Source organism: Lipophrys pholis, assembly GCF_963383615.2.
Source record: "Lipophrys pholis genome assembly, chromosome: 8".
NCBI classification, from domain to species: Eukaryota; Metazoa; Chordata; class Actinopteri; order Blenniiformes; family Blenniidae; genus Lipophrys; species Lipophrys pholis.
In genome coordinates, this window is record NC_137630.1 from 15,902,373 (window position 1) to 15,915,500 (window position 13,128).

Consider the following 13,128-nt stretch of genomic DNA (forward strand, 5'->3'; position numbering starts at 1 on the left):
GAAGGCAGCGTCGTTCAGTCCCTCGCAGTGCAGACAACCACATACATTAGCACTTACTGGCAGTTTACAGACACCAGTTACCCTCAAACACATGGTTTATGGACTGTGTGAGAAACTCCACTCACACGGAGAACGTGAAAACCACCGCACCATCAAGCGGCATGTTGTTTTTTTTCTCTTCCAGCTACTTTGTAAAGAACGAAAGCCCATCTTGGCTGAACGACTTTGCGGGGGGAAGTCATCCATATGTATTTGTCAACGTCCCACTGAGGACCGGACCGGTCTTCACGCCGGGGGTCAGTTGGAATTGACTGAATTTTACAACACATAAAAGCAAATTTGATCCTTTTATCAAATAACTTTATTCTATTGTTATATTGATCAAAACCACTTTTGAAACATCTTTTTTTTATTATAACTTTCAACGGCATTTTGGTAAATAAAGAACAGTTTTCAAATGTGATTCATGAATACATTTCTACTTCACTTATTATGCGACTGTATTTTCATTGCCGTCACAATTTGTGTCTCCACTGCTTAACAGCCATTTTCAAACCGTGTCAGAGCACATGCATGACGCTCTTTATTCTTTGCACCGTCGCACAAACAGTGAACAAGTGAGTCTCCATTGTTTTTTTTCAGGGTTATTTTTATTTTCATACTAGATTACAAAAGGGGTGCGAGTGTCAACACATTTACAACTAGCCAAAAACAATACAAAGACTTATTGATACTCCAGTACATTTATTCAAATAAATACAAACGAAGCCAGGCAAGTGCGCTTTTTCTTTTTAAGAAATCGTTTCAGTAACCAGACACAACTGAGTCGTGGTGGTTTTTTTTTTTTTTTTTCTATCTTTCTTCATCTCAACAATAAGTGGTCAACTAATATTGGAAAAAAAGAACTGCTGCACAAATAATTTAGAAAAACTGAAATATACAACCACATTTAGTTCGTTTTTTTTCTTGCCGAGAACATTTAACTTTAACTGAAGAAAAAAAAACAAAAAACAAGGTGCCAATCATTGAACATGGGTAATAATATACACATTAGACTAAAGTTTGCAGACCACTGAGCCTCCTTGACCCAACATGTATGTAATTTACAGTCAAACATAAGCTAAAACACTTTTTCGTTCTTTTAAATAAGGCATGAGACATACCTTATATTCAGGCACTATGACAGGGACTGTATTACAGACCCCAATGTTGGATTTGTACTGATTAAGGAGGATTGCATACAGGTGCGTCTCGAGGAAAATGTCACAGCCGCAACATCTGATATAAAAAGGAAGTTTGTGTTTGGGAGATTATTTCTTTGTTGCAACAGATGCTTCTTGGTATCAAAATCCCATATTGAAATTTTTGTTTATTTCCATTTCCACATTTGTAAGGACATGCATTTGTTGGATGAGCAGAAGAATTGTGGGTCCTACATAACTAACAAACACAAAATTCCAGACTTTCTGTTCCCAGTTTTTGAGCATTAAAAAAAAAAAAAAGAACTCTCATTTGACATTTTTGATTTTCATGCCTTTATAAGGCTACAATTTATATATATAAAAAAAAAAGAAGAAGTTAGAGCTATTTCAGTTTATGCATGATAAATCTGAAACCTATGGGTGTTTCATTGCTGAATTGAATTCAGTTTATTTTTCTGGAATGCAGCCGTACATATTAAACTTCATCCCAGTTAGACAAGGGGTGTCATTTCTGATGCACTTATGCCGTTAACAAGCTGTGTTAGTAGATACAAAGCCAGTTTAAACATAATGCAATCTTAACAACTCTGTTGAAGAGAAATCAAGCAAACATTCTGGATTGATTATATTTGTGTGCAGACATCAGTTTCACTGCTCTTCAGTGGCTAAAGCCGAGTTGTGCTCAGCGCGATAGTGCAAAACATCAAAATTAAGGTGGAGTTCAAGTCTCTGATAAACATGAAAGCTCATTCCTTCATAATTACCAGAATACAACAAACTCAAACATCACTGAAACACTGAAATATAAAGAGCAGTGCGGCTTTGAGCAGAAATGAAGCTGGAAATCACACTCATCTGCTCGGTGCGTCCACTTGGAAGTCACATTAAAGACGATTTATGGGTTTCAGGCATGTATTTAGAAGCAAATCCTCGAGGAGCTTTGATCAATTCTGGCTGTCCAGATGCCAATGCAGAGAAGGTACATTCAAAGACGGGTCCGGGGACATTCCTCTTCTCAAGCAGATAGTTTCACATCAAGTAATGTTGGGCTAACAGGACTGCTGTGCTTGCTACAGAAAGACAAGAAACAGGGAAACGTAGTTGGCTTTTTTTTGTGTGTGTAAGTGTAAACTCACCAAGAGACCTGTGAATTAAAGACAAATATTTGGTTGCTTTTCAACTAAGGAAGTGATCTGACAGTTGTGTAAGTTGTGAGCCAAACAGGATGTGGAGGTGAAGGGGGAAAAACATTTTGAACACGCTTGACGAAATATCGACACAGAACGTGAAAACATCTGTCAAAATCAAAACATTTGCTTATTTGAGTTCAGTTAAAGTGTTATTGTGGAGCCATCTTCTTACCGAGAGTGCTACAGCTTCTCCATCATGTGGAGCCTCTTTGTCAGTATTGTCTCTCCGAAGGCTGTAATCCAGCAATGACTGGTCAATATGACTGCTAAAGTGCAACAAGGCGGAGAAGGAAGCTGCAAGCGTTGTAAAGAGGCTTCCAGAGGGAAAAACACCCACAAGACTGCACACACCACTCACCTACACTCGGGACACCTCACGCACACACAGCAGCACTGCCCGCAACTAAAAACACCCGCCCGCTGCAGCGGGACCCTTCGGGGTGTTTGTGGGTGTCGAACATAATAAGATGTTAAACGTGAGCACTTCCTTCATGAGAGCATCAGCTGCTGCATGTGGGCTCGGTTTAGTCTTTTCTCTTTTAATTCTTATCAAACAGCCTTGTGCTCGGTCATCTAAATGGAAGAGTCCTACTGGCCATGTGAACGCGTTTAACCCTTTAGAGGGCAATGCAGTGTTGTAGAGGCATATTTCAATTATTTATTGCTTTTAATTAAAATAGTTGAAAAGTGTAAAATGACACATTTGACCATTTCGACTTTTTTTTTTTTTTTTTTTTTAGAGTTTGATTTCACATAGGATTTCCGTGAAGACTGCATATATTGTGCAATGGTTTGATCGAATAGTGTTTCAGCAATGCAGGAACCTAAAATTACTTCATGCTTGAGCCTGACAGTTGTATTTCATAGGAAAGATTAGAAAAGTTATCAAACATGGTCACTTGCCTGATAATTGCATTATGGTGGCACCTGACATTTTTTATGTGTCATAAAAAAGTGAAATGTGTGATTATAAATAACCAAACACTCGACTGTCACACGATCAAGTGTGGATTGAAGGTGATCTTGGCTTTCATATTTTGATGCCTAAACCAGACATGGGCGACTCGCAGCGAGTGGGGCTCGAGTGGACCACATCGTTAGTGACCCGTCAGTCTATCGCTCAGTTACATTACTTCTTGGTTTTGGAATTGGCGTCAGAAAGGCAATTCTTAAAACACCATCGAGCCACACATCATTTGTAATTACTATTTTACTAAATGTATTTTGGGGCCAAAAACACCTCCTACCTGCATGTGGATTTATTCATTGTATTTTGGAGCCGACACTCAATAATCGGAAGTTCTTCCAGGAACCATAATGTCAATAACTCTTGAGGAAAAGGTGCTCAGCCACAACTTGGTCCCACTCTGCTCAGAGTTGCCAATCTCTGGATTCAACCTCAGGATGGAAATCTCAATCCTGATTATTTTTCAGAGGCTACGAAGCAAAGCGTTACACTCGATTTGGAGCGACACTCTCCTACACAGCAGGTTTCTCATTAAATTAGAAATGTGACCAGACATAAAAATACACGTTTCCTGAGCAGCGTGACCAGAAATGTGTCACATCAACCACCAACACTTTGCCAATGAGTCTCGGCAATACAAAGCAGAAAGTATAATCACGCTAAATCTACAATGACAGTGTATACTTTGGGATTTTGATCCATTTTGTGTAAAATAACCTTGAAGGAGCATTGTGAGACTTTATAATAGACTCAGCCATGGACAAATCTGGTGTCCTTGTTGCTAGGCAACATGCTTGCGCTCACTCAGCCAATCCTTACATCCAACCAATGACCGGTGAACTATGACCGACAGTGCCAGTAGATTGCGTGCGGTTTGAAAAACGTTTGCATCATCTGATTGATGTAACAGTGCAAAACATGTATGGTTAAAAAAATAAAAAAAAGAAGAAGAAAGGCTTAAACCACTGCAATTGCTAATAGTTAAAACGGCTTAAAGAAAACCTGCTCAAATATATAAAAGGGCCCGAGAGAGTTCAAATCTCCCCCGTTCTTAAATGTAGTGTTTAATCTTCATAAACACTGGCATAAACCAAAGTTTGGTATGAAGGAGTTTGGTGGTGGTTTTATTTGATGGAAAAAGAGCATGAAGTGTTCTTTAGGTGGTAGATGTGGCCAACCTCTGCACTGTCAGGCACTGTTAATCATCACAACTTAAAAAAAAAAAAAGTTTAAAAGTTTGATTAAATGTCAAATACCGCTGTACTTCACGGCAACACCTAGAATACAGCACATGTTGTCATTTCCTCTTAGCGGCCTTCCTTTTTATTTTGGACTTGAGGCACCTGCCACAGTGTAGAAGAGCGTTCGAAGTGCCGAGCACAGTATTGACGCCGCGAGGAGAGAAAACATACGAACCAGGTGGCCGACGGTTAACCAAAATTACAACATGCAACCTTTGACAACACTGAACAGTCAAGAGCACAGGCAGGATGAAAACTGCTGAGTGGGAGGAAACACTGCGGCACAAAGAATGCGAAGATATTAGGACAAGGAAGAAACACGGTTAATGGCGGATCTGAGAAGCAAACGAAACACGGAGCGGTGGATATAGAGGCCGGGGCTGTTTCAAGGATTAGTTTGCTGAAGATTAACAAAACACTTTACCCTCTTTTCTTTATCTTTTCTCCACAGAAATAGCGTCCAGCGATTGCGATGACAGCAACAGAAATGAGGACTATTTTGTTGAGAAAAAAAATAAAGGTATTTCATATGGGGATACAAATGAGTGGTTATGAGTCCGACAAAAAAAAGGGTTCTACTGAACCCAAAAGACAAAAGTTATTTTTGCCAAAATAAATACAAATACAGCGTGACGGCAACACATCCATCCATTTTAGAGACGTATGTCCAGGTAAAAAAAATTATTAACATATGACCTCTAAAGAATCCTGCACTGTACAGTAAAACCACCATACATGCATGTTAAGCCATTGGGATTTAAAAAAAACCCCCAAAAAAACCAAAAAGACAAAAATAAAGTAAGTATTTTGTTACATTATCTAAAGGTCCAAGAATATTGAGAAGTTTGAAACTTACCCCCGAAAACAATACCCAGGGTTTGAGGAAGGTTATGGCCATCGTCTAGAAAAATAAAGACAAGAGGAATAAAGACGATTTACCGAGTGGATCAACGAGGTCAAGCTGAAGCAATGACATAGAAGTACATGCATGATGATTCAAATGAACAATGTCAATGAAATTTACCTTTATTGCTCATTAATACCAAAACTGTCATAACAGAAATCCAAATAAATATCTTTGTATTTGTCCATTTGTCCTTCAAAGTCCGAATTCTATTATAATATATAAACTAAGTCAACATATTAGTGTCACATTCATTTAATACCTGATGGCATATTGACATGAATTGAATACAGAAGTGCTTGGAAACCTAGACACTTTATTAACCCAAGGCATAATCAGTTGTGGGATGAATGTTGTGAGGAAATACAAAAGTGTAGAATATATTGACGTGGGTCAATTGAAAAGAATACTATCAAATGTCTAAAAGGAAATATAAGTCAATATTTGGGGCTTCTGGAAGGTCTGAGTTTGCCGAGTCTTTTTTTCTAGGTTGAGCAGGCGGAAAACCTGAGGAAAGCAGCTCCTTCTTAAAGCTGGATTATGCTTTCCGCCCGGACGTGATGCACGGAATCCGCACTAGAGAACGTGTTTATTTATACCCCGAGCAGCTCCAGCTCCCAAACCGCAGGTGGCAGTGCATCGCAAACACACGTCCCCGGCAGCACTAAAATGGGGTACTCCTTGAGACCAACGTGGAGAGCGGAGGGGAGCGCTATAGCAGGCGACAACAACTTTCTGGACATTGGCCATCACTCACGCTGCAATCTGAGCTTGAAATGACTTGAAATGATTTTTGAGAATACAGGATTTTATTGAATTTGAAATTCAACATTGTGTTTTTAATGCAGGTGACATTCTTGAACAAGTAACATGTTTTTTTGTTTGTCAAAAACTGACAAATAAAACATCGAAAAAATAACTTGTGTGTTTGATTTAGAAATAGGACTTGATGTCTTCAATACATGTGGGTGGCTCAAATTAAATTTTCCATCCATTGAAATATGACATTGAATGACACCGGCCAAAAATAAAAAGCAGTGCCCAGGAGTCAAACCATGTGTTTTCAGTGTCCCTGTGGGTGGCTTTGTCCTTGTCCATGGTTTCTAGTGTCTTTAAAAACATCAGCTCCGCCTGTTCTCCCACGCATTTGGAAAAATTTGGTGCCGCGTGAAGTAGAAATTTTTCCCTTGAGAAGGGAGTGCATGGCTGCTGAAATTTTGTAATTTGCTGGCTGGGAGATTACAGACACGTCAAGCATAAAACTGCATTCAGCCTTTTTTGAGGCATTTCCACCAAAAAGAACCAGGTGCTAGTTCAGAGCCGGCACTAGGGAGGCACAAGCAAGGGAGCCGAGTGAGAGCCACGTCAATGGATCACGCCAAAATGTCGAAGGCCACTGCATACGAAGCCCCAAGCAATTCTGCGGAAAGCCTCAGAGAGGCAGCAATGTGCCGAAAGCCATCTGAACTTCAGGAAAAGGACGAGGAATACGAAGAAGCAGCATACGTCGCACGTTGAACGAAGTCCACACACCACCAACAATGGCGGTGCTGATGGTGTTTCTGCGAGTGACGCTACTGGCTTTGTACACCCACATTGTACACTCCATTGTTGTTTTTTCACGTCCCATCGTGCTTTGGCAATGTTCACTGTAGATTTCAAAACTGCAGATTTCTCTTCCACCTCGTAGGTAGCAATAACTCCCCCCCATAGCTGATGATGCGTCAGATACCGGTCTCGCCCCGCTCTGGGCCAGCAACGATTTGGGGCTGGCTTAGCACCCATATAGCCCCTGATAGGCCCGGGGCTTTGCCAGGGGAAACACAAAACTTCAGCCATGATGGCAGCAGAGAGAACAGTCTGTGACTGGGGTGGGTTCTGGCCTTTAACCTGCATTGTTTGTTACAAATGCCCTGCAGGTTGGGGAGGGTTGTTCTGATGGCGCACTCTGAGTGGGCCACCCTCATCAGGGCCAAGAAGTACTGCTGGGTGCTGTTGCCTATCCAGGTGATAATATTCTCAGTCAAAACACTCTCAATGATGCAGGTATAAACGTTTTTGAGCACCCTGAGAAGGAGATTAAAGTCTATCATACAAAATCCCTTTCATAATGGTTTTCCAACAGTAATATGTGTCCACATAGCCTGTGTATGAGGCCTCAGAAGTGGAAAAAGTGTCATCTCCCTGACTTGTTTGCTCCACTTTTAAACGAATGTCTACTTATACAAGCGAGTCAGAGATTTTCCCTTCACGACCTCATGCAGGGAAATAACCACTCCCTCTGATAGTGGATACTCCCTTTGACCCTCCCTAAAGTAGATGAGCTCGGCCCTCTAAAGTTACAAGCAGACACTAGTTTTTCTCCTCGTGTGGAGTAGGCGTGGACAGACACGGCTCATGAGCTCTTAAAGTTTCGACTCAGAAACAGAAGGTTCTCCGTGGAGCTCACTGGTGGACTTTTTAGACTAGCTGAAATTAAGAGATAAGGTTGGATTTAGGGCAATACACTTTGAAAACAATGTTGTTGGACCTATGAAACTTAATGTGAAATTTTGGGAAAAATATTGTATAATATGGGACCATACGGTTTTGCCAGTCACAGTCACCCTGTCATCAGGTGAAATTATTAAAACCCTTACCTGTTGGACCCTTGGTGCTGGGTGTTGTTGTCGTGGTGGTGGTGGTGGTGGTAGCGGTGGTAGGCTTAGTTGGGGGTACTGTGCCTGCAAAAACACAAGTGTGATAACAGGATTTGTTAGAATTTGTAGAAACCACAAATTAAACCTTGTTTTCACAAAAATACATCATTTGTTTGTCTGTGTGATTTCAGTATGTTATTATCCAACTTCCTTGCTTCCCAAATACATTGGCAACACATCCAATTCTTGGCCCTTTGTCCGTATTTCAGTAAAATGAACACTTCAAGGAAAAATCGCAACTCCAAACAGACTGCAGGGTTGATAATGGTAAGAGTTTCAGTAAACAGGTCATCCTTTCATAAGATCATCAACACACAAAGTTCACTGCAGGTCTTACTGCCGGAAAACTATGTAGTTGATACAAGTGTGTGACAAATATAATGATGCTCATTTTTTTACCCGCTTGCTGTAGTTATATCTTGTTGACATGTTAGTAGTTGTCAAATTTAAAAGTACCTTCTTGTATTTTATGAGAAGGACAAACATGAAGATCCATTGCTGTCTAATTAAGTGATCTCCCTTAATCACCTTCATCACAATTGGAAAAACTAGAGTAAAGGGAAACAAACTATAGTAATACATAAAACCCAACCTTCTACTAAATCACATTTCTGATAATCAACCTGAAATTGACAAAGGGCAAACTTAAAGACTATAAACCAAATAAATTAACATTTTAGTGCACTACATCCTGTGAAGCAAGTGATTCCCTCCATAACTCAACAAGGAAGCCCACAATTAAACGGTTTCTCACGTCATCCGAGGAACTACATATTGCAGTGTCTATTCGGCTGCTCCTTTACACGAGAGTCTCTCTAGTAGGACATTGCAACTTGAACTGAAGTAATAGTTTGGAATTATAAATTGATGACAATCCTTGTCGATTTTTTCAAATTATACTTTAAATCTCGTCATGAAATAAGAAGCAGAAAATCTGTTTGTTTTCTTTTCAAATGTGGTTCAAGTCTAGATATGAAAGCACAGATAGCGTGATAATAAAAGCATTATCCGGGCACAAACATAAAACGTATGTTGGTGTCTGACTTACGTTCACATACTGGAGGCTGAGGGGACCACTCGCTATTTATTTCACAGGTCACAGTGGCTGATCCTATCATGCTGTATCCAGATCTGCACCGCAATGTCACTGTGGCTTTGTGTCCGTGTGGAGATCGCGAACCAGACAACCACTCAGTGTTTCTATCAGGAGAATCTGGAGCCGGACACTCAACCCCTAGAGGCAAAACACAGGAAAATGGAAGTTATTCTCAGCCGAAATAATACTCCAACAATGCTAAGAATCAATTGAAAAGCACCTACTGACACACGCCGGACGCTCAGGTTTAAACGTTCCATCCTCAGAACACGTCAGTGACTTCGATCCATCGAGTGTGAAATCCTTTTGACAGCTGAATAGTATGACGTCTCTGTACTCATAGTTCTCTTTAATTGGAGTGAAAGTGACACTCGGAACCTCAGGTGGCGGATAACAAGTTCTAACTGCAAAATAGAAATGACGTTACTACATAATCAATCAGTCAATGGCGTGTGACTGTGTGTCTAAATGGGTGAATGTGATGAACTATGTAAAGCACCTTTGGGCTGCTCACGCTGCTGAAAGGCGCTATATAAGTGTAGTCCATTTACCATAATCAGATTGAGTTTTTGAATTTGTATGCGACAAGCACAGTTTACCAACCTTCACAAGTTTGTAATCTTCCCATCCATCCTTGGTCAGAACAAGTGAGTCGTCCTTTACCGACTAACATGTAACTGAATTGAGCAGATAAAGTTTCATAATGTTACAATCACATCATATCATCATACAGCAACCAAGAGCAACGACCACATTATTTTTTCCTTTTTGACAATCACTAACAAAATATATTTGTTATAATATACAGTACCTGCAATTGCAGTTTCAAGCAAATATTTTGAAATCGCCCAGAGCTATGAGTATATTACTCACCCCGTTCTACAAGTCACCACAACCTGAGCACCAAAGTTCGTCCCATCAGGATAGTCAACATTTCCATTGGTCACCTCTCCAGCTGAGCCACAATTCTTGACTAACACACAAAAAAAGAAAGCCTGTAAGAATGATGTTCCCTCTTTGCAAACAGCTAGATGATGTTATGAGTAAACCATTCTTTTTTTTTTTTTTTTTTACAGTAAATTAGTATCAATGAGATTGGTAAGCACAGGTGCATCTTCAAAAATTGAAATGCGAAAGAAATACATATAAACTGGAAAATGTCTAATATTATTTTAGTTGTGTATTTAGAGTTCGAATTCATAGGTTTTGAAAAGAACTCTGCATTTCCGAATATATATTTTATATTTGTTTTCATACCAAAAGTGTGAAAAGTTGAGTGTAGAAAAGCTGACAAACCAGTTGATTTCTGAATGATATTTCATTATTTTGAGTTACATCTCTATTACAAAAATAACTGACAATGAAACAACACAATATGATTTCTGAGTGCGAGATCAAATAGTAATATTCACTTTCGCATTTCAGTTGCACAGGACTCCACGTGCCAGCAGTGCACGTGATTGAGGGAGATCTTCCAGTAGCCCTGTAGCCAACATCACACGTAAAAGTCACTCTGGTCCCATCAGGAAATGACTGTAAATTAATGTCTTCGTCCTTTAAATCCATGTTAGGGCCTCCCTCAGGTCTGGAACACTCTTGAGCTAAAGAGAATACAGAGAAATAAACACACAAAAGAGCTCGATTAGTGAGTGAGGAGAGACCAAGTACAACGAGAACTTAACTTGAGGTTAAACACCAGCTTGTGTTTCTAATCACATATAGGCTACTTAACCACACCACACTCACCTTGAACAGTCATGGCAATGCCAAGACTGCTCAGTAGAAATAAGGCAATGACACTCATTACAGGATCATGGGTGTAGAACCAATGAGCAGATTCTGGTGGAAAAACAAATGAAATATCGTCAAAAGAATCAGAAATGTACATGGGTGAAGTGGGTTGGCACATTCACATATGTATTTCAGGAAGGTTGAACAGCAGTTTACCGGAATGGTAAACCTTAATGAATACTAATGTCAGTCTATCTTTGTCAATGATTCTGTACTACAACTCTTTTTAGTCAATCGTTTTCTGTCTTTGAGTGAGTTTAATGTACGAAGCATTTTAAGCAGATATACTATAAAACAGCGGAACCAAACTCCAGCTAAAGTATGTCAACTTTGACAAACGAATATGGAACTTTCAGTCTAGTTCACATTAGCAAGGATCTTCATGGCGTTGTAGCAATGAGAGTTATAATTGACCATTACGGCGAATATTACACAACACAGAATCACAAAAAGTCAGATTTAGAGCAGAAAACTCGCAGCCATTGAACGCAGGAGGTCAAGCACTTCGAGCCGCAGACTTCGTCAAACGCCACACGGTGGGCGGTAACGTGTCGCCGTAATAACAGTGAAAATTAACGTCAAACCACTTCAACTTCAAAAACCACATATTCCCAATGAACCGCGTCGTCCTGTCTGTAACAGACACACGTGGAACGGTGTCCCTGTAAGTCTGTTAATAAACCGTATGACATCAAATTGTAAAATTATTGGAAAATAGCATCGAAATGCGTTAGCTTAGCTGAAGTTCGGCTAACCAACCAAGAATAAACATTCGCTAAGCGCTGCTTGGCCGCGTTAGTTTACTGGCGTCTGTCACAATGACGCAGCTTGTTGGAGACAAAGACGGAGTTGACTTACCAGACTTCTCCAGAAAACGCCAAATCTGACAATGGTAGACGGACGCTGCCTCCGGACGACCTGACTCACGTCGATCCGGAAATGGGCGTGGTCAAACGTGTGACGCATTCACGTGCGTCACCGATACAGCGAAATACTGTGAAGGCCGGCACACACTAGGATAATCGGGGGGTACAAATTAGGATTAAAATACTTAATGAAAATAATCTATAAAACGGGCGGAGCGAGAACACATGTAATACTGGAAAAATGTCAGAATTATGTTTTTTGTTATGTTTTGCTTTGTTTTGTTTTGGCTCTTTCAACATTCAACTAAAGCATAATAAAAGACATGAATAAAATCACACGACCAGCTGATTATGGGGGAAGCATGTTGGATCTTGCAGGGGCAGACAGTTACACACAACCACATTCACACAACTATGGGCAAGGTAGACTCAAAAAGTAGCCTTAAAGGCATGTTTTTACTCATAAGAAGGAAACTAGGGAAATCAAGCATGCAAAATAGGTGAACATGTACAGTTCAGTTATGTTTCGTTTTTATTTGTGTATCCGTACACAACATACAACCATACATACATACTTACATACAACATTTAAAAATTCGAGAGGGAGACGATAATACGGTGTGCTGAAACATCAGTAGTACTGAATCAACACGACTTTAAAATCAAGGTTGTTACAGTGACATCAGTTCATATCGTGAGTTTCTGCCTCACGCCTCATGCAACAACCCTTTCTTCTAATATATATAGAAGAGATTAAAAGGCAGCTTCTTCCATTTCACAGATGAAAAAAATATGTTGCTTTCTCCTGTAATGTTGGTAAATTTCTTGGTGTTGAGTTTCCCCTTGTTTCTGTGGTAACATTGCGGAAATTGCTTTCAAAGAGAGTGATGTAATGGACCAAACCCAGGCTAAATCAATATGAGGAAATGAACTTCCTGCCATGCAAAAAGCTGTACAGTTATTCAGAAACCTCGCCCCTATCCTCTGTTAATGTTTTGTAGAACAAAAATGTGTGGTTGTAAGATTCCACAGTCCAGAAAATCCCCCCCCCCAACCACCCCATCCCCCACCAGAAAGAAAAAAGAAAAAAAGATGAGGTCAACATGACCTAAGATCATTTTTGATCAGAAGGACAGAAATAAACAACTTATGGCGGTCCACAAACAAAGGCA

The 13,128-nt window shown here is 40.1% G+C and overlaps 1 protein-coding gene across 1 annotated transcript; it reads right to left on the reverse strand.

The window, feature by feature from the left end:
- Nucleotides 1-919: 919 nt before the first annotated feature.
- Nucleotides 920-12,035, reverse strand: LOC308112753 (membrane cofactor protein-like). Its single transcript, XM_080468496.1, has 11 exons — nucleotides 11,949-12,035; nucleotides 11,046-11,138; nucleotides 10,712-10,900; nucleotides 10,173-10,272; nucleotides 9,903-9,976; nucleotides 9,524-9,703; nucleotides 9,252-9,437; nucleotides 8,144-8,227; nucleotides 5,457-5,501; nucleotides 5,025-5,094; nucleotides 920-2,272 (listed from the first exon to the last, which is right to left on the reverse strand). Exons 2-11 carry the CDS (start codon nucleotides 11,101-11,103, stop codon nucleotides 2,218-2,220), a joined length of 1,041 nt encoding a protein of 346 aa, XP_080324622.1. The 5' UTR covers nucleotides 11,104-11,138; nucleotides 11,949-12,035; the 3' UTR covers nucleotides 920-2,217.
- Nucleotides 12,036-13,128: the final 1,093 nt, after the last annotated feature.

Excerpts from the sequence above, each read along its gene's own strand:
- LOC308112753 (XM_080468496.1), bottom strand. The coding sequence starts at position 11,103 with ATGAGTGTCATTGCCTTATTTCTACTGAGCAGTCTTGGCATTGCCATG. Across the intron at positions 10,901-11,045 it reads CATTGCCATGACTGTTCAAG|CTCAAGAGTGTTCCAGACCT; the intron begins GTGAGTGTGGTG and ends TATTCTCTTTAG. Across the intron at positions 8,228-9,251 it reads TCAGCCTCCAGTATGTGAAC|GCACAGTACCCCCAACTAAG; the intron begins GTAAGTCAGACA and ends GTGTTTTTGCAG.